This window comes from Agelaius tricolor, unplaced genomic scaffold, assembly GCF_023055355.1.
Source record: "Agelaius tricolor isolate 1412-34295 unplaced genomic scaffold, bAgeTri1.0.p SCAF_1, whole genome shotgun sequence".
NCBI classification, from domain to species: domain Eukaryota; kingdom Metazoa; phylum Chordata; class Aves; order Passeriformes; family Icteridae; genus Agelaius; species Agelaius tricolor.
This window is the reverse complement of record NW_027269261.1, coordinates 20,411,746-20,434,595: the sequence shown is the minus strand read 5'-3', so window position 1 is coordinate 20,434,595 and position 22,850 is coordinate 20,411,746. Positions and strand designations below refer to the sequence as shown.

The following is a 22,850-nucleotide window of genomic DNA, read 5'->3' as shown; positions in this document are numbered from 1 at the left end:
ATGCATTGCACCTGGGTGCCCTCTGTTCCCTTTGGTGATTGGTCAGTGCACCTGGGCACTCCAGGTCTCATTGCTTTCAATGCTCTTTACCTGCTTCTCACAGATGTAGGGATGAGGCTTGGCCACAGTCCCACTCCCAATGACCACAAACTGTGCGCCTACAAGAAAACCATGGCACCTTGCTAGAAACACAGGGGATACTGACAGCACAGCACAAAGAACCAGACTCCTAGAAATCAGAGTCTCGGGCATAAAGATTTGAAAAGGCTCTTTCTCATTGTTTTATAAAAAAAATATTTTACAGTTTTAATTTTTTAAATAAATCTACATAGTAGTTATTTAATAAATACTTAAGCACAGAGAAACACTTAGCATTTATCTTTGGCAATGAATACTGTCATCTGACTAGCATATTGGCAAGAACAACATTTTCTTTTACCATACCCCCATTTAAAAATTCCTTTATTTAATAAATATGCATCTTTCTGCTACATGCTCTACATCAAAGATCCTTCCTTGTTCTTCTTAAAGACCATGCACTATAAACCCTATTCTGCGCCACCGATTTTAAATTTCATCTATAAAAGTCATTTTACATATACTACAAATAACAATACATGCTCCAGTTTGAATATTAAAGCTGTAATTCAATTTCAAGGTTCTTCTGACAGTATCATACTTTTTTTTTCCAAGATGCTACTTGAATCCATTTAGTAAATTCACAAACTACTGCAAATCAAAGCTTAAAATCTGATACATTTAATCAAGAACTTCAGAGCTTGTTGCTATCCATGCAAACAGTACTAAGAAGTTGGTCCTATAGTGTATTACTAGAAATTAACAGATATAGTTGAAATTAATGAAAGAAGCTACATGATTCCATATTTATAATCTATACCCTAATACACATTAATTTCAACTTGCATTGCACATTATTTTCTTCTTGCATTCCTATCAAACAAAAGAGAGGGTGTTACTCGCTATTAAGACAGATATATGAAAAACCCACATAGAGAGAAATCCAGATTTAATGAGTGTAAACTCACCCAAATCTCTGTTCCTTGGACTTCATTAGCACTAACTATTCAGAGATACCTAACTATTAGACAATACGAGGCTTTGACTGGATGAAAAATATTAGCTTCTATGAATCTTGTTAACAGTGTCAATAGAGCGTAGGTGGTGGTCAGGGACTGGCCCATGCCAGTCACATTTGGTACAAGTTGGCTCTGGGATGGACAAAATCAACTCACTGTACACCTGAGTCCCTGCTGCTTCTGTGAAAAGAGTATTAGGAATGGGAGGCAAAAGCCAAAAGGAGACACACACAAGAGGATGCAGAAAGGAGATGCCAGAAAAGGGACAAATGCTGAACAGAGGAGATGCAAGAGTGAGACCCACTGGTCTTTAGTTCCCCAGATCCTCCTTTCTCCCCTTTTTAAAAACGGGAGCAATGTTTCCCTTTTCCCAGTCATTAAGGACTTTGCCTGACAGTCATGACTTTTCAAATATGATGGAGAGTGCCTTGGCAACAGTATCTGTCAGTTCCCCCATCCCTGGGATGTGTGTCACCAGGTCACTTGTGGCTGTTCAGCTTCATGAAGCGATCCTGAATCTACTCTTTGCTTCGAGTGGAAGGGATTTTATTCCCTCCACATCCACACAGAATCAGGCACTTGAAGTTGTGTTTTGGGAGACATCAGCACAAACTCAGCCAACTCACACGTGGAGCCTGGAACAATTCACATCACACATCGCCCCTCTTCAAATAGGCAGTTCAGTTATGATGTATGCATGTATGCAGGTTTAAATAGCTATGAAAAGACAACTGTGGGTATCATCAAAAACAGAAAAAAGACTTGAGTTAGGTAAAAATGGGAAGGGGGAGTAAAAGTTCCTGCAGCTAAAAATTTTGTCAAAAGGCAGCAAAAACATCCTTAAGAAACGAAAACTCTTTGAGATGGTAAAGTTGTATTTGCTAACTGCATTTTGTATATTGCCAACAAGCAAACATGGCACTCAATTCAACCTTCAACCTGTTGAAAATGTATGATCAAAGTCTGCCATGTGAAATTTAGCACAGTAAACACTCCTACCCACAAAAACAAGCCAGTGCTTCCAAATAGAAACAAAAATACATATGAAATTCAGAGACATCCACAGCCAGGAGAGCACACAATACCTAGCCAGAACATCTCTTGGAAGACAAAGAAACAAACATAACAAGCCAAGGATTGGTATAATCCATAGTTCTTAGGTCAACTTGCTCCGCTTGAAAGAGGCTGAACAAATTATAAAGAAAACACATGGCAAGACACAGGAAAATCTCAAATGGGTTCTCCCCAGTCTCAACCTTCCACAATCTACCATCCTGCTGCACAAGACAAAAATTCATGGCAATGCCTGCCAAAACCCCCTCCTTATCTCACCTCTTTTGTTTGACACCTTTCAGATCAGCCATTGCTGCAGAGTAGGTGAGACCCTGCCAAACATCAGGAGAGCCTTGATCAGGAATAATCAGAACTGGGAGAATTGATGAGGATTCCTGTTTTGGGTTAATTAATGAGGATTGCTGCTTTGGGTTATCACTTTCATGAGAGAAAACTCAAAGTGCCTGGCATTAGCCAGCCTTCTCCAAATTGCTCGTCAGACAAGTTCTGAAGTGTACAGGTGCTGCTGATCAAACAACAAGCAATTCAGTTTTCCAGGCCACACAACATCTAGATCATACTAAACAACACTGGACACATGGATCAAGAAGACTGATCTCTATAAACCATACAACCATAAAAACTTTAATAAGATTGATGCACAAACCTGGACAAGTACCACCAGCTTCCTCAGAATGCTCAGTTAGAAGATGTATGCTAAGAAAAGCACACAAAGCTTTAAAAAGTCTGCTCTGAGAGAATTTGTGCCAGGCATTTTGCCAAAGGACAGATCATTAATGGTTTTGATGATCTCCCCTTGGAGAGGGGGCTGCCAAGACAAATCCTCTTAGTTATACTAGAGAGGTTAAGTGAGGTCAAAAAGTCCCACCTCTCCCCAGCTGTGGGCACTTCACCAGTTTGATAATTTTGATAATGAAATAAATGAATGCTTTAGGTGTTTACATTTAATTAGTCTGATACCAGCAGAGTTTCTAATAACCAGTATTATACTTGGGTTTGTGTCTGCTTTGATTAGCTCTCTTAACGGCCGACCAGCTCTGTCACCCTAGTGGAACAATCTATTTTGCGCAAGTCAAGGCCATTTGAGACCTCTGGGCTATGTGGAGGCTGACAGCACGGCTGGCCACTTCCAGCTCCTCCAGCAAGACAGCAGGAATAAAAGGGACACCAGATGTACCTGAATCTCCAGGCACTTTTCTGTCTCCCTTTAGGTTAAGGTAGACATGAGAGCCTGTTTTATTTTCTTCTGAAGGCGAAAGAAATAGTTGTGCTTGGTAACACATTTTGAAAGCCGCGGTGTACAATACCTCAAGGATATTATTTACCTTCCAAAGCAAGAGTGTCTAAACATTCACCTGTTCCCTAAACACTTCTATGCACAGGAGGCAAGAATTAATCTCCTTTCAAGAATAATACTTGTACAGTTGATCTCCATGGCAACAAAGGCAAAACTTAAAAGCAGTTGGTGTAAAAACATTCAGTATCCCATCAAAACAGTTAGCTACCACAAATACTGTTTGTGGCTATTCATTCAAGCACATTCTCTACATTGCTATGTTCCTGTTTCAATTATTTTGAGATTAAGTTTCTTTTCATTACTAATGTAATGGAAAAAAACTGTAGAAGAAACACATCCAAAAGAAATCCAAATATTTTGAACAGAAAAAAACCACACAATAACACTAACTGAAGGGTCACCAATTTCTCTCAAAGAACCAGCAACAAAGAATGTATCAATTGTCAGCAACAATATTGGGTAATTTTACTGAAAGCTCTCTTGGAAAATATTTTCTATTCCCTCATCACTACACAGTAAACTAGCAGACTATAGATACAATGGATGCAATTGACCAAAATTTGTGAACAGCAGTCTCATATCTATGAACGTAGAATTAAAAGATCACCAAATAATTAAGGACCTACTTCCCCATGATCCCACAACCACTCAATACATCACTACAACTAGACACAGGTAGTCATAATGAAATTTTCCATGCTCATGACAGATTTTGGGCCTGCTGCCCTCTAAGACTGCTGAAGAGCTCTGATCATACCACCTCCAGCAGTAACTCCCCTGAAATAAGCAAGTGAGGTACAAACCTCCCTCCATAGAAAAATAATAAAAAAACCCAAAAATAATCCCCCGGACGAAAATCTTGAAAGTACACCCAAGCAGACTGCTTTTTAAAAAGTACCTTTCCCCACTGCATAACACCTAAAAGGAAGAGAAGATTGTCATGGAACATCTGGACAACCACTGGAGTTTGCTACTAATGGGTTATTATTGATACTGCTTACGTTTTGTTATTTTGTGTTGCTTTACAGTACACGCACCTCAATACTTCTTTATTTTTTAGAAGTTGCGCTCACTGTTCTAATCCAGAAGAAAACACATTTCTTCTGAAAGGACACAACAATTCTCACGCACTTTCTGAAATAACTAAAGTAACTATAAACCCTGAGAAATGACAGTATGAATGTAGTTCTGAGAAAATAATGTTTTGAAGCTTGATAGAGTTTACACAAAGTTAAAATGATCACGATTCTAATTTTACAATTGTTACATATCAGAGTTAGTTTACAACCTTGCATCAGTTTACATTATTAAATATTCATTCTACCAGTTACACTTACTGATGCTTGTTTGCTCATGTGCTTCTTCCAAACACAGAAAAATGTGGCACAAGAAGAATTATTGTAATAGATCATGCATCTTCAGCTGCAAATGTTCCTTTCAAAGACCATGTCTTTCTGGATCTTGCCAATTATTAGCACTAGTTAAGTAATTTCCACTTCCCCAAGGCAGTGACAAATACACATTTAAAGCCATTTAAACAGACAACATTTATAGTGATTGGCTAAAGCACAAAACCAGCATACATAAACCCTTTGTTGTTTCTCTAATTGCATGGCAGCTTTCTTTGCCTTTCTCTTGTAGGCTGTAGTCCTACCCACTACATAGCTCAGAATAAAAAGTCCTAAGGGGAGGTCACAGAGATTTATATCACTGCTGGAAACTCTGCTCTGTTGCAAACGTTTTTGACTCTTTTTGTAACACATTATTACAATTAGAAATAGAGTAGCACTAGGTGGTTCTGATTTTGACAATTTAAAGGGGCATTTTTCACCCAGCTTACTCTTGAAGAACGTTAATACATGATTATGACATATGTATCCCTCAAACAGTACTCTAGGTATTAGATTTGTATTTGTACATAATTATAGTAAGGCTTAAAATGGGCAAAAAATCATATTTCCATATAAAAATAAGAAATAAACTTTGAGAGAAAGAGATGAACATATTGACACTATTTTTAGATAAGCAGGTAAGACCTGTAATTAAAGCCTGATCTTTGCCTAAGAAAACATCCGCTTTCTTCACTGTGTAATTAGTAAAATTAATGAATTCAAATCCATCCATAAAAATGATTTTTTAAAGTTTGAAATCAATCACTTTAAAACCCAAGATACTTTCAGCTACACAAATTTGCCAAAAAGTGATACTGTAGATCAAGTTCAAATTACAACTGCAATTTTCTTATAGTTATGCTTCAAACATTTTCTAGCCTTCCTCCTCTATTCTGCCAATGTTCACATTTCTTTTATAAACAAAACATATTTGTGTGTTTAAGAGATTTAAGATAATTACATACTAAATTAACCTTCTCATACATAATTCTTGTCAGAAATCTGATTAAGATCACTTTTTTTTAACTGGATCCTAACAGGAAATATATTTATTGGGACATTTGTAAAAAAATAAGACTATCCCCCTCTGACATATTTTATTATATACAGAGCAGGAAACTGCTGAACAGTGAACACAATTTCACAGATTAGAATATCAAACATTAAAGAAATTTCTTTTAAAATATATTCTTAAAAAAGTGTTCCTTCTATAAACATCACATGGCAGGTGACCACACTTGAAGAGGTTAGCTGGATAATTACAGACACCCCAAACGATGGTGCACAGAGCATGCTTTAGCAATCACCACTTTTGCTATTGCATTGCTGCCATAAAGGGACAACAAAAGGAGCTTCTATCACACCATCTTTGGGTTCTCACTCACAAGGGCAATTCTGACTGCCCATATTAAAAACCTTTGACCAAAACCTATGTATGTATCTGTTCATCTGCTATAATTGTTTCAATTTTCCTCTTTGACTCAGAGATATGTGCAGGAAAAACCTAGCTAACAATCTCATAAGTACTTGTTTTACGAATCTGGCCCTCAGTCAAGAAGTTGCAGTGAAAAGTCTTTTAATCACCTTCTGATCAGAATTTACTGGATTGGATCTAAGTTCAAGGGTATTAAAATGTGCAAAGGAGACTATGAAAAAATGTCTGGGTTATAGATTTTAACTTCTTAACTAGAAAATTGACTCAAAATAGATTTTCTAATTTACAATGAATCAAAAGAAAAAACATTAGACCATAGCAAAAGTGGCACAAATGTATCAAAAAGCAAATGAATAAACATTTGAAAAGATTTATTATTAGAAATCGTAATAAATTTTGGAAAGATGAATCGATTTTAGTTAAAAGGTATAACTGACAATTTATTGGGCGGGAAGATGCATTATTTTCCAATTGTTATCCACCGACAGTAAAACTGATTTGTGTCCTATTGTATTTTATGGAAAAGGAGAGAGCAACTTTCAGTGATTTAGATTAAATGTATTAATCATAACCAGACACTGTGAACTATATATCTACTATTAAAGAAGATTTTTGACATTTAATTCTGTAGCAATATTTTGGCTCTGTACCACTCTTCCTAAATCCAATTCCTGCTACAGTTGGCAGATTTCTCCCTTTTAATTTTATGGGGCTTAAAGTAGCATTTAACCATCCATGCGGTAAATAATGCAGGATTAGAAATATTTAGTGTTTTGTTTCCCTTTGAAGAGAACCAATCCATCAACCTCCAAATATTTTAAAAATATTTTCCACATTCTAGTAACATTTAATATAAGATTCAGTAAAACATCCTACATAAATGAAGTTGTTTTCCTGAAACAAAAAATACCCCACATTAAATACTAAAGAAAATATGCATCTGCATCACTGATTTAGGGGAAGAAATTTTATAATGATACTGCTTTGGGTACAAAGAAAACTTTAATAAAACCTTCCAAGTTTTTAAACTTAACAGTAACATAATATCTAATACATGATTTTTTTCAATCAGAAAAAATACAGTTAAACGTTCCCCTGAACAAGGTATAACAATATATTTTATAATATTTATGCCCAACTTAACACTGAAATGGTAGCTTCTATTTATACAAACCCCCTCCCCCCCCCTTTTTTTATGGAGTCATTGCTTACATTTTGCTTTAATGTTATATTTTGCTGCATGGAAAAGTGAGTTTAGAATAAATTTTAAGAAGCAATATTCTTAGAATTATTTTAGGTAGTACAAATAGTCTTAAAATGCCTTATAGCTGCACCAAAATGTAGATCCCAGGTTTAAAAAAAAAAACACAAACAAGAGGTGCAGTATGGCAACAAAAACTCAGTTGTGACATGTACAATGCTTTCTTTCCCATAGCATAACAGTGTGACAGAAAACAGGAAAAAGGGTTTTCTCCAGTTTGACCATATTCTTCAGGGAATAAAAATGCAACCTACTGTGAACATACTCTACGAATCTGTTTAGGTCTTTGTAAAAAAAGGCTTTTAGAAGCCTTGTCCAAAGCAAACAGGTCAGGGCAAAGGGAAAATGGGGCACATTGTCTCTAAAAAGCTCTTTAAAGTGAACTACATGAGTGTTTAAAGAAATACACATCTAAAGCAAGACAGTTGAAACAGAGTTTGTCCATCAGCTAACAGTATGGAAAGATGACTCCCTAAACAAACAACTTTCAGTTCTCTGAATTGAGAAGTTTCTTCCTTGACCTTTAAAACCAAGATTTGCAGGAATACTAAGTCAGAGCTGAGAAGTAACAGAATGAGAAAGTTAGTCTCCTACTTGTGAATGCAGGTGTTCAAAACCACCTGTCAAATCCAAAGTCAGTAGTGAGAAAAACTATCCACAGCAAAAATCAGATCAGGAGTAGGTATAAAAGTCTGCTGAGTCTAATTGCAAAGGGCTGAGTGGAACGGATTTTGAGCTGTTATCAAAACTGTTGGACTGAAGTGTTCACTTGTTCAGTTACAAGCATTTACACTTCACTTCAAAAAGAAGCTAAAAAAGCACCTGCTATGTTGCAGCTGTAGGGACAGTAATTAACAGGCAAGGACTAATACTCTCTTAAGCTACTCCATCTGCAAGTGCTAATAAACCTTTTCTTTTTGTCTTTTTTATTCCTAGATACTCTATGTCAATCAGCAATTGGACAAATGGTGTAAGTACATAAAAAACAATAATTATTATGCTTTTGAAAACATCATACCAGTGTTTTATGTAGGGCTTTCCCACAAAATCAAGAGCCCACAAAACTTAGGCACTTGGAGTTTTTCTGTGGCTCACCTCACAACTCAGCTTTTTTAAAGTACTGACTATCTATGGAAAATGACCTTTCCAATCTAGGATTGCTTACCACCATTTTATTTAAAGTTAGCACTGCTGTCTCTGATTTTGGATAAACATGTTTTATAAAGTGCTCACTTCCAACGGGTCTTTGAATTGAACACGTTGAAACATAAACAAAGCCTACATTTCTGTAAAGAAAAGGTTCTGCATTCAGTTATGTGCTTACTTGCTGTAAATACCATGTGGTAACTGTTGGAAGAGTTTTGAGTAGTTTTCAGTAATTTTTGCCTTCTCAAAAACCTACACTCTCAATATACACATTTGATTTTCTTATTTCATGAAACCATACTAAGTGTAATAACAATTAAAGGATTTATTTTTTCCATTAGAATTGCACAAAAACACGAAACATCAAAGAACCCATAGGCACTTGGGAAGTCAAAATAAGCAAATTCCAAATGTCTAGAGAAGAAACATTTTATGCAGTCACACACCAGACAGTGGGATTTCTTTTAAAGCTGCAGAAAACAAGAGGAATAATCATGTTGCTTCGTATTTTGAGGTCAGAGGTTTTAAAAATCATTATTATCTGTAAAGACTGCTGTAAAACTGTATTAAATGTGTTTTCAAGACAGACACTAACTGCAGAATGAAAGGGATATCATAATGCTATTTGTCCTCCTTGAAAATAAACTTAAGTGAAATTGTAGATGACAATCACTGGAGCGGTTGGGTTGAGGTGAATTACAAGAAATACTGCTTAGCCTAACAGTTCATAGCACTTGTCACCATGAATAAACCACAGAACGCATCTAAAAAACTAAGCAGCACATTTGGCATTTCTGAGACTAATGCTGGAGGGCAACTGCTTTGCTGAAGTGGGATGCTGGTTTTGACACTATACTTGAGAGTCCAAGAAGAGACTAAGTCACCACATTCACTTCAGCTAGACAGAAGTTAATCTTTGATAGTTTAAGGGTATGCTTTGTTTGTCACTGTGGGTCAACTATACCAATAAAAAACCATTGTGAGCTTTATGACACAAAGTATCTCTTTTCATGGTTATACCTAAGAGATACTTACATTTTGTTGATAAAGCACAATTGTTATCTCCACAAGCTATTAATTGGCTGCTGCATCTAAACTATGTTTTTTTTCCTTGATAGTCATAGGTTTCGTAAGAATCAAGTTAAGACACAACTCAAGACTCTACACTCTAATTTACAAGGTAAGTGGCACAGAAGAATGAATAAAAACCACATGGCTCACCTTCACCAGTAACTCTGCTCTGGCTAATGAACTACAGCTTCAAGTGAGACAAATGCTGTGGTATTATTTGTGTCTCTTTACTGATTTGATGACACCATGATAATTGAAGATTTTCATAAGACAATTTCAGGTGACACAAAAATCACTGTCACTTAATGCAAACAGCTTGTGAGGCAGACTTTATTTAACCACAAATCTCATAAGTAGAAATCACAACCCATCATAACAATGACATCAACACTGACAAACCTGACCTATTAATTGCAGTGCTCTGCCTTGAACAATCACATACAAACCAACTGTGCCTTACATACGGATACCACTGCTGGTGCTATTAGTGATGAGAACCACTTTGAGAACTGACCTACCATGAAAAATGATACATGTGTAATTAGGATCCTTTCAGTGAGGAAGTACACTAAGCCATTATGAAAGTCACTAAGCAGCTTTAGTCCTCCATCAGGTGCTTCCCATAGCAGATGGAAGTTACATTAGGCTTGCATTGGTGTAAGTGAAAGCTTTAGAAAAAATGCACTAGAAAATTAATTTGTGGAAAAAAGAAGCTCATGCTATGTGGAATACATGGTGAGGATTAAAAGGTGTAAGAACAATGAGCAGCTCCTCCAAAAATGGATAGATACATGAAATTAAAAACATCACAGATACCTCAGCATTTTCCCCAATATTTACATTTCATTTTGAAACCTACATTCTTTATGATGAGGTTTTGAAATTTGACTGAATCTTTTTTTCCCTTTGGTTCACAGATTTGGGTTGGAAGCGAAAGATCATCTAGTCCAACCCCCCTCCGCCATGAGAAGGGACACCTGCTAAATGTGAAACTATTGTTTTCTCATAAAATAATACTATTTCAATGTGACTATGTTTTGAAGTCTAGAAGCGTGCCACCTGACTCATTCCTCAGGAAAACTGTAGTATTTTTGCCAATAGTTACTGAACAGTAGAAGAATCGAAGGTGGGGCTTACAGTGACATCCCAGCAGCAATTCCTCTCCTAACAATATGAATTTTTCTGCCTGAAAAAAACATATCTGCAGGAAGCACATAGGTGCAGGAAGCCACCCACTCCTTAAGGAAGTTTTATCCCTCTACACGGTAAAACTAAGGTATTGAGTTAAAGAGAGGATTAAAAGATCATGACATTGACGAGATTTTTGCATAAACAGGTATCAATTTAAGGTAATTACAAATAAAAAAAGGGAAAAGCATACTAAGAAAGGCTTTCAGTAGCTGAGAGTAATTTTTGACAGGAAATCTTAATAAAACCATTAGAAAACCAAAAATACACTACTCTCCTACTTGTTTAAAGGTAAACTCACTTGGAGTTTTAGCAGCATAAGGTTTCAAAATGTTACTCTCAGGCAGAGGCTTAATATTCCTCATCATGAATTAATCAAAGTGTGAAATTCAACAAGAGTTTAGTTTTGTTATAATCTAATACCATCACATTTCCACAGAATTTGATATAGAGACTATTGCTCCAAATGACAGAAAATCATTAACTGAAGAAAATAATTAATACACCACAAATAAATTCTTCCATGCACCTCACTGATACTGTATTTTACTATATTATCTGACTATACCCCTCATCCAACATAAACAAATTCTCCCAAAAGTTGCAGAGTATCCACAAAGAGACTTATGACCAATACAGTAAAAACAGTGCCCAAATTATTCTTTAAGGAAATATTCTTTGGATCTATAGCAAGGATTCTTACCCAGTAATATTTCACTTTATTTCCAAAATATTTTGACAAGAAAAAAAGCTCCTGAAAACACCTGGCTGTTTCTTCAGCTAAAAAGAACTTAGAAGCAGAAATGTTTGATTTGATTTTACATTTTGAAAGCTGTTTAAAACAGCACAAGTGCTCAATGCATCTTTTCTCCTAATGTCAATAGACTGTTAATCTGTCAACAATTTTTTTGGGAAAAGCTTTTACCTTTGAACTTTTAAAATAGAAGTCACAGGATTTGACAGAAATACCCAGACACCTTTAGATAACGGGTCCTGGAAATGTAGCTTTCATCCTTTAAACACATTTTGAATAATTACAACTGTGTATAGTCAAGCTCAGTAGCACAGCTGTGCAAAAAAATAAATCAATCCAGGAGTGCAAGACTTAATACAATCTGTCTTTAATATAATGAAACCAATCCCCACGACACAAAGGTGATGGATGGAAAAATTGGCAGAGTCAAAAGAAAGCATCTTTTTTTATTGGTCATGTTTTTTGCACTTGAGCTCAGTGAAATCACTTACCAGCTTCCAGCCCAGACAGGGAATACAGGCAGGGAGAGGTGACACAGAAGAGTTCTTAAACAAAACCCTGCAATGTTTCTCTCTGTCTCAGAGAAGAAACGGTGCCTAGAACCACACAAGGAGTAGCTAAAATAGCAGCACTCATTTTTAAAACTTATTAAAATTTCCACATTTGTACAGAGGAGTTGCGAATTCAAGTCAAAATTTTCAGTTGAATACTAAGTTGGGCAAAACATTTTGAAGAAAATGAGAAAATAGTCATGTTATGTTTTTGCTATCTATAATTAACTCTTCTTTTCTTTAAAAAGGGTTTTATGCTGTCCCCAGGAATCTGAGAAAAAAATTACAACCTTAATAATTTTAGGTAAAGAGGTAATTTAATATTCTACATCACAGAAACAAATCTTTACACTTCCAACACATCTAAAGGGTTAGATTTCAGATTTTATTCTATGAAATACCAAAGCTTCACATGCAATTTGCTAGAATGAACACAGATATAGTACTAGAAAAGTGACATGTATATCAACTATATGTCACTAGATGAGTGCCAAGTCTATAACCATACATAAAGACCAGAAGAAAAAAGCATTCCTTCTAAGAAATCAGTGTTTCATTCATGGAACACTACCTCTAAATGTCAGGATTTCTGCGTTTTCCTCACATAAAGCAATGTGAGGCTTGGGACTACTTCATCAGGTCGTCTGTAACTTCAGAATTCAACCAATTCAACTCAACCACAATAAGATTTGATACACCTTATTAAAAGAATACATTAAACATGAAAGCAAATGTATCATTTTCCTAATTTTAACTACAAAGCTACTACTATCAACTTGGCATGGTATTAGAGAAACCACATACTTTTCTATTTCTTTTCAAGTATAGCTACAGTTGATGCTATCACAAAATCAAGCAATGAAGACATAAAAAGCCACCATTATAGTTGCAACCCAAAATATATACATGACTAACTACTTAATTACAGATTCCATTAAAAACTTGTCTGTCTATGAACTGGACAATTGAAAGGCTGTAAGCCAGTTGTATTGAAGATTTTCTATATTTTTTTCATTTTCTTGTTCAGCCTTTTCAGTTGTCATCTGCTGTATAACTCATTCAACCTCGACATTGGAGTAGGTAAGGATTTTCAAAGTACGTGCATGCTAGGTTTTCTATTTCTCTCTTTCTTGTCCAATGTTGTGTGATTATTAAAAAAGTGTTTTGACTCAAAGGCAATACACATAATAAAAGAAAGACCCATGAGTTTGCTCAAATTAAGCAACTCATCCATGAAAAACAGGAAGAGCTTCTGGAGAGACTCTAAGCACTAGCTGTGGCTACCTCAAATTCAAGTTTGCTGCCTGGTTCATGAAGAGCATTTGTGCTCTGATCCTCAGCTCCCACCGTGCTGTGAATGTGATGTGAGCAGGCAGGTTCCTTGGTCCTCAGCAAGCAATACTCCCAATCTTAGCCTGTCATTCCTCTTACAAGAAAACACCCAAACAGTTGGGCATAAAACACTTTCTGAGAGAGGATGAGGGTATCCAGCCATTATCACAGCTCTTCCCTCTGCCTTCCCCAAACCTGTGATCTCACCCAGGCTTTGCTGGCTGCTATAATTGTGAACCTTCAACCAAGCTTTTCAAAAAACCTTAAGCCTTGACTGCATGCAAAAGGCGAAGTGTCCGCTCACATTCTGTGGATACAAATTACAAACCCTAAGACTGAACAGAAGATATAATGTGTATCTTTTAGGTACTGTATCTATTTTTTTAACATTGTTTCCCTTTCAGGTCTGTCTAAAAGCAGTGATACAGACATCAGACTCCTTGCTGCTAGAAGAGAATTCATTCACACCACAATTCTGTTCAACAACTTGAGTCTGCAGTGTTCTTTCCTCAAGATATTAATCTTTCTTAAAGCATTCTTGCTCTTCTTCACTGTTACCATCTAATAGCAGTAATTACTTCTTGTTCTGTGTTATCAGATGTCACAGGTATTAAAGGACTTTTTTTGTCATTGAATTTAAGTATCTAAAGAAGATTTTCTTTAAGAGGCAATCACTGACAAAAGGAAGCACACAAGCTCTTGTTTATATTTGTAAAGACAGATGCAGCAGATGTGCTCACAAACATAAATAGTCATTAAGGAGGTCAGAAAGCTGCATCTGCAGAGCTAACAGCACATCCCCTCAATTTGTGACTCCTGCCTAAACATAGTGACTCAGAAGCTACATTCACATGCCAACCTTCTTCCACAACATCATGCAAATGACATATTTAATAACTGGAGGTAACTGAATTATCAGTCTTTAGTAGATTTGCTTGGATTTTTCTTACAAAGGGAGCTACAATACCATCATTATATATGGGATACCATGAGTGGAAGACAAAATGGACTCCTAAGGACAATCCAGAAAGTGTAGCAGAAAATAAACATTAGGATTTTTTATTATATATATGCATTCACAGTATATCTTCATCAATTGAAATTTAATCACCTTTTTACAATTTAGAGGAAAAGGAAGGTTTTAGGGTAGTTAAGCCATGTATCATCAGTACCATGAAGCTAACCTATCAGTTATAATAGCTCCTATAAAATACCAGAGTGAAATTGCAATAAGCCTAGAAAATGGGCTACAAATCCCAGATATGCTCAAGCAGGCACTGAACCAAAAATAAAAATAGGTAGATAGGAAACCAAGAACTAGATAGCATTCATCTAATTCACGACCACTAACAGCAGAGATCACAGGCCAAGGTTTTAAAGCATCTTATTCAGCTCCAAATGGCAATTATTGGACAGGAACTTCAATTACAAAAACCTTGCCTCTTCAAAATGAATTAAATTTCTAGCAGGTCCTTTCTATTCTCTCCACATATAATAACTCTGACATTTCTCAGAAACAACTTATGTTGTTTAAATGTTTTCAGATTTAAGTTGCCTAATGTTGTCAAACAATAAAAAATATCCATGTTACAGTATTTATTGTCCTGGCCTATGTTTATTACACCTGTTAAAAGATCTCAAACATGCTCTTCCAAACATTTTTCTTCTAAGAAAGAAATAGACTGGGCTATAATTAATACATTTTAGCATTTAAATTTAAAAAGTCAAATTTCTCTTCTCATCATGCCCTTCTCTAAAGAAAAATTAAAAAAAAATTATTAGAAACTTATTTTAGACAAAAGCTGTAGGAAAATCCAAGTATTAGATTGCAATGAAATGCAAAGACAGGTGAATTTTTTCCTCCACTTATAAACACTGCTCCTAGGGCTGTAGATACTAAAAAACCCCAAACATCCCATTTGTAGTGCCAGCTTTAGAACAGGCTCAGTACAAAGAAATGCATGATCTCTATGGCAGGCACTTGGATAACCTGTTTTAATTTTCTTTTGTGTATACCCTTTTCACCTGACCAGACAGGTGTAAACCAAACAAAAGAAAACAGGGACATATTTTTCAAAACAGATTTCTGGGATAAAATATGACCTGAATTGTACCACAATGCATCCTGCAAGCTTTTTTATTATCAGAAAAGAAATTTATTTGGTTTTCATCATAAAAGTGAAACATGTTTTCATATAGACATAAGATATATACTGAAAATAGTAACTTATACACACATATACACACAACTGCACTGAAAACTTTTTCCTTTACTTAGTTCAAAACAAGTACTGAGAAACAGTATCAGATTTTTTCTTCTGCAATGGGATGTCAGAATATTTAAGAAGAGTAAACATACACTCAGGGAGCAGTGGCACCAAGTCTTCCAGTTCCATTATCCATCCATAATGTCAGGGAACAAGCATAAGAATAATATGCTTTTCCAAAATCCTCTCAGAACAGTGCACATGAGCTTACAAAAATGAGAACACCTACCAGTGCATTCTGGTTTCCTGAAGCCTTTTTTATGTTTCTTGCTGGCATTCCATGAAGATGACTACATCTACTCTGGAAACCTACAAAAAACACAAGTTTGTTTAAGAATATTTTCTCGACCATAGAACCAATAAAATTCACCAATACACACCAATCTATCAATATGAACTCTGTTAAACAAAACCATTTTATTGGAAAACATTTTACTGGTGGAAACACAGAGCACAGAATGGGAAAAGTAAGGGAAAGAAAAATTGTCATGAAAATTGAAAATTCTGCAGCTATTCTTACTGCCATCCTGGATCTATGCACCATTGGGAGCACAAGCAGAGCACAGCAGAACTATAGTAGAAAGTGATTTTTGCATCACTTACAACTTCCTTATCACTAGGAAACATTAAATCTGGCCAATCCGCAGAGACCAAGTCCTCCAAAGCAATCCAAGTGTCTAGAGAATAATCCTTACAGAAGGATTCAATACATTCAGTGTAGTAGTTTAAAAGTGATTTGACCGCTGGTCAGATTTGTATTTGAATGGGAAAGAAGATGCTTGTGGCAGAGGAAGGTACAACAAAATTCTCTGGCAGCAAGCTGAGGTTTGACAGCTTCAATCTGTGGACAAGAGTGTGTTCCTAGCTGTAAATGCAATCCAACACTGGTAGAGTTTACCATTGGTTACACTGGATCCACAGTGGTGGGAAGTACTTTAGAAATAAAGAAAAAGGGTATTTTCTAAGTTACAATCTCAATCCATACTCCAGAAGAACCCTTCCCTCTTCTGTACAAACAACATGGCCATAAAGCAAGGCAGATGGTCACATTAGTCTTTCCAGCCTTTAAATTAATGAACTTCAATAGAATTCTATACATTATAGCAGAGGCCAGGAGCAAAATGGAACATCAGGTTTCATTTAAAATAATGTTGAAAAATTCTCGAGGAAAACATTGAGAGAAATAAAAACAGCAGGTCATCAAAATGAGCCATTTTGCATCTTCTGACTTTCCTAATAATTGACTTTGAGTTATTTCTCTCTAATAATATCTTAAAAATCTAACAGTTCAAGGAAACAAACAGGTAACTCCAAGACTTGTACACATTTTACATATTTAATATAATCCACAGATATCTTTCTACTGTACCCAAGTGATTCTACAGCTTGCATTTGCTTGATTGGCTACTTACCTCTCCTCCCTGAGCGGGACATAAGAGGGAAAGTACCAGTTAAAATACTTTCAAAGACTGGGTCAGGCAATTCTCTCTCCAGTTCTGTGGAGTCTTCTTGTTCCCACCATGGAATGACCCCTGTAATTCCACATGCTCCACCTGATTCGTTTTCATGAAACCAATCACTCTGCTCATCATCACCTGTGTGAGGGCAGGGTCCCCCAAATCCCCAAAAAAGAGGGAGGAGCAGAAAAAATAAAAATCAGATGTTAGCATCAATAAATACTCTGACAGGATTATTATTTCTTTCATTTTATAGCTGTATAACAATTACTCCTATATAGCAGTTTTATTTGGAAAATGTTTCTCAATAGCATGACAAACATTGCCATCAATGAAACATCATAAAATGTAATGCTTTAAAACCAATTTACAATAGTGAAAACAATAATAAACTAGTTAATCCTTTTGGCAATAACTGTGGGGAAATCCATTTAAGTTACTGCACTTTACATATTAACAAAAAAACAAGCCTTAATCTCCTGCAGGGAATTAAAAGGTATAAAACTGAAACTGGTTCTTTGCAGCTGATAATGGTATATAATTAGCTTAATTTCATGATTTGTATGGCTAGTAAAAAGGGAAAACAATCATGAACAGATGTGACTAAATGAAGTTAATCTGATTAAGTTCATTTAGAAATAAGTTTTGAAAAAGTTGATTTTAAATGAAAACTGACAGTATCACATGATTGAGAATTATACTGCATTATAACACAAAGTTGGTAATTTTTACTGACAATATTTATCTATGCAGAATTTAAATACCTGGATTTAAATTAAGAAATAAGACAGGACTGAAAATTTGATCTTAAAATTAGCTCACAACCACACTGGCAACTAAAAATAAATATTTATGTTTGCTTTAAAACATGTTCTTTCATACACACCATCTAGTTTCAGGAGAACAGAAAACAGCTTCAAAAGACATGGGAAATTTTCTTTCCTCTACCCAAAACTGAGATTAGGTATATGCTATACATTTTATTCTACTTTAAACTATCCAACCATGTTTCATTATTTCTGCACATAAATTATTTGTTTGACATTTCCATTTTTATTTGGAAATAAATTAAGCAAGATACAAATGTAAGATTTGTGAGACAGAGATTTCAAGAATAAAAATGCATTTGTGTGAAGTTTCACTGTCACTCAGTGTCATCGTGGAGAAACACAAATAATGAAAACCAAAGCCAAAATTTCATGAAAAATAAAATCCAACACACTTTCTCCAAACAAATTGTTGCAATGTAAATAATATTTGAAATCAAGCACAAGGGAAAATGTCTGTAAACATTCAATCAGAACAAGTACTTCTAGAAAATATAGAATAATTAAAGCCCTTCAATGGCCACTTGCAGGTGAAATGGGATCCTTACACCTTTAATGATCACTACTAAAAGCAAAATTAGCAGAGGCTACAGAACAGGAACTTTTAGATGGAGGAAGGGGAAAACAAAGGTGAGAAGAGATACATAGGTCAAAAAAAGATTTAAATTTCTTTGCATTCCTGAAGCATTTCTGCCTGCTCTCCCTATTCACTCTAATCCTCATTTATAGCTGTGACATTTCACAGAGGCATTCACCGTTAATTCTATCCTCATTTTGTTACAGCAGGTATAGGCTTTTTGGAGGAACTCTAAGAATACTTAATAGGGACACTGGTGGTGGTGGAAGGAGAACCACACCTTTTAATTAGATTGGTCTGTGGTTCAGAGCTAAGGTTGAAATCCTTTTATTTGATTTTCCAAAGCTTTATGTTTGGAAGCACTTTCCAAATTTTTGTTTGTTAAACTTTGTCTCTATATTTGTAACGAGAGCTCCAGATGCCTTCACTAACAAGAAATACTATCAGGAGTTCAAAAGTTGTCTTCCTACTCATAATTCATCCATGGAGATAAGCATAGAATTCTGTAATGGGGGTTCCATGATGAGTTCGGGGATAGAAGCTGTAAGAGGCAGGCAGTGCGGTCTTGGAAGAAAGCTACAATTTCAGACTGGGTTGGTGGAATGTGCAATAAGACTAACAGCAGCTATGGAGGGAAACGGATATCTTTGCTATATACCCAAAAGCAGTTCTTGGGGAAAAAAAAAAAAGAAAATTACTTTTCCTTTTTGTGCAACAGGAATATTAGTATGTCAAACAATCTTCTGTTAAGATACCTTAAAAATTTTTATACTATTATACACTTCCCTAAGCACTTCTGTTGCTTACAGCCAAAGGCAGACTTTAGATCTGAACCTCTTAGCCTTTTTCCACATGACAGCAGCATCCAGATATACTTGATTTTAGCTTCCTTGTCTGTGAAATTAAACAACTCTGAATCCTCTGAATATTTTAAATCATATTATCACCTTGAGGCAAGTGTAAGCCCATTACTCCTATTCTTATCCAAGTGACACCACTCACAGGTATTTTGCTTACCAGTTGTTTTACCTTGAAGGGATGCCACTGCAGAGCCAGGGAAGACCACTGCATTTAATTCATTCCCTACCTCATACATATAGGCAATAAAACACAGAGGCCTCCCCACTCAAAGAGTTTGGTAACCAAACACTTGGATTTTATCCTACTTTAATTTGCAGCTCTCAAAAGGCAGCACAGTATTTATAGCAAATGTGATCTTAGGAATACTAAAAGCTGAAAACAGTATTTTTGACTTCCAAAGATTCACTACACTGTCCTTTCCTCCTAGGACGCTGATTCAGCACAGGACTACAGCAAATTATGATATTTTTCCAAGGTACAGGAAAGGTAGAAAAAATACCAGATATCCAAAAATAAAACCCATGCATCCTCCTAAACACATTTTTAAAATACATCAAACTTGTTTATGTGTAAGGTTAATGCTTCAAGGAATTACTTCAAAGTAATTTACATTGAATTATAACTGTGCTGATCAGTACAATAAAGTCAATTTGAGGCTCAGAAATGTCAACTTCAATCCTAAAATTTCCAGGCCAGTTTCTGGCTTAACACACTTTTTTTAGTTATTTTTAGGCCATCCCCTCCCTCCAATTACAGTTTCCCTAAAGTTCACTCCATATTATTATGTCTACATATTTATCTAACTACTGCTCCCATGTTAAATTCCTTGCCTTCTTCTTTAAGAAGTTTAGAAAATTATTTTATATGAGCTTCTGGTGGTTTTTCTATGGATGAAGACACCTTCTGCATCACTATCACTTTCATGTTCAGAAAAACTATACCTGAATCTTACTTTAGCTAAAGCAGTGCAGTTTTACAACAAACTTTCCACCGCACATTAAGAGAGAGTCTCACCTCCCTTTCTGTTTTATTACAAAATGGCCAGATCAGGCTCACCAGCAGCCAATATATGTGCTTGCCTAGAACAATCACAACATACTTTGAGAGGTTACTGTGAAACCTCTCATTGGCATCAATGTCCTACAAACACCATGTGATGCTGTGCTGCTCCGTTATCCACCAACCCACACACAGAGAACAAGAGCACAGGGTCTGTGAATACCATGGGATTTCAGTGTCATTTCCAGGACCAGTGCATCTCTTTCTAGGTAAAAAAAACCCCACTGCTAACAGCTGTAATAATAATTTGGAAATATCAGGATATTCACTATAACACATCCCAGGAGTTTCAGGAAAACAGAAATTGAAGTTAGCCCTTCACAGAGGAACACTGCATCTTGCTCTTTGTGCTTTACAGAACTACCTTGACAGAAGATCTACATATAAAAAGTATGCTATAGAAATATTTAGGATTTCAACTACTCAGGTCATGTGCAACAACTTCATCTTATTTCTTTTCCATCTGTGAAGACTATAAACTTATTTGCCACAACAGTTCAAACCTGGTGTGATTTCACTTTGCATTGCACACTCCAATTTTTTCTATATGGAGAAACACACCCTGTCACCTGCAGCTACATGCAGTTCAAGGTCCAAATTAGTTCCTCACTAGAATTCTTCTACTGAATCAGTACTGGGTCATCTTCATAAAGGACACAGTAATTAATATATGTTTAATGGTAAAATAATGAACAGCTATCTTTAAACGCTTAGCTACATTCACAGTAGAACTCTGACATTCTCTGACCTTCTCCAATTTTAACTGTTTAACACTTTATTAACATAATATTCCTTCCTACTTGCTTAAATCTTAAAGGACATTTCAAGTGCTGCATGCCATGATTTAAGAAGTCTTAAGTCAACTTTGAATTTCCCCAAGTGTACAAGTATAGATGAACCAGGAACACACAGTATGTTTTCTTTGCTATACCCAAGCTATAAAGCTCATTAAAGAACATCCTTGCAATTTAACTATTTCTTCGCCCAAAACAGGGTATCATCCACTAGTGTCTAAATAACAATAGTTTTGTTAACATTGTGTTGAAAGCTTAACTTGTAAAGTGTCTTTGACCTGTGCAGTGCCTTGAAACTGCAGGAGATCCTACTAGTTAGGCCTATCACAGAGTTGCTGTTTTATGCTGCAATGCATAACTAGACATTTTGGTTCAAGATTCTTTTAAAATTCTCCTACACCAGGCATGACACTGCATATTGTTAAAGTTTTTAATAATTGCAAAACAGCCAAGAAAATACAACCTGGAACAAAAGGAAAAAAGAGGAAAAAAAAGGGAAGTCATGAGGATTTCTCATACATAAGCTTCAGGTGCTGCTTAGGTCCTTCAATTTGTTGGCAGATTCTTCTACCTCCACACTCAAGAGCTTCATAGAAAAAATACTGTGATTCTATCTATTAAATCTTACCCCTAAAATGCCCAATTTGAAAGCCTCTGAAGAAAATACAACCCTTAAAAAGTCACTTGATGTTTGTTAATAGTTCAGCAGCTACCTTCTTCCCTGACAGTACCATCACAAAACATTATCTTTAAGCTTTTGCTGACTAACTCTTCAGGGTTTGCAATGTTTCACAGAATAAAAACATTTGCCACACTGGGCCTGCCAAAATTGAGCATCAATTAGTTCTGTCAGAAGGAATTACCACAGTGGACAGAGCACAACAAGAGAGCTGCTTGTGCCCTCTCACGTGACCTAACGTAAGCACTTGGGTAACTTGGAAAAGAAGGGCAAACAAGGCTGGGCTCAGATGAGGACTTCATGGGAACCGAACAAATCAAACAAAGCTGGAAGACTGGAACAGAGAAAGGAAAAGAGTACAGAAGTCTTAAAAAAATGTTAGATGGTACAGCACATATTAGCAGTTGAAGAGAGGATTTTCAAGTCTCAACAATTTTCTCTTATCATAGCAATTGATGAGAATTAAAATGTATTTAGAACTATCCCAATTAAAGCTACACCTGGTTTTCTTTAATCAAATTATCAAAATTGAAACTCTTCTAAGACTCTGTCCACAGAAGATTAGATACTTTAAAAAATTCATTTCCATATCCTTTCTGAAAAATTTTGGAAAATATTAAATGTCACAAGATCAGGCACTCCAAAGTTCATAATTAAATACTCAACTATTTATTTAACTGGTCAAATGCTCCAAGAAATTGCTGCTTTAGTCACTTTCCTAGAATGTGCCCC

At 35.8% G+C, this 22,850-nt stretch overlaps 1 protein-coding gene across 1 annotated transcript in view; it reads right to left on the bottom strand.

Annotated features, from left to right (window-relative positions):
• The window catches only part of GPATCH2 (G-patch domain containing 2), a 118,572-nt gene that overhangs the window by 78,944 nt on the left and 16,778 nt on the right, over positions 1-22,850 (bottom strand). The window contains exons 4-5 of the mRNA XM_071425955.1: positions 17,277-17,459; positions 16,094-16,173 (exon numbers count right to left, since the gene is read on the bottom strand). Of these exons, the coding sequence (XP_071282056.1) occupies positions 16,094-16,173; positions 17,277-17,459 (263 nt within the window). The remainder of the gene's footprint in view (positions 1-16,093; positions 16,174-17,276; positions 17,460-22,850) is intronic.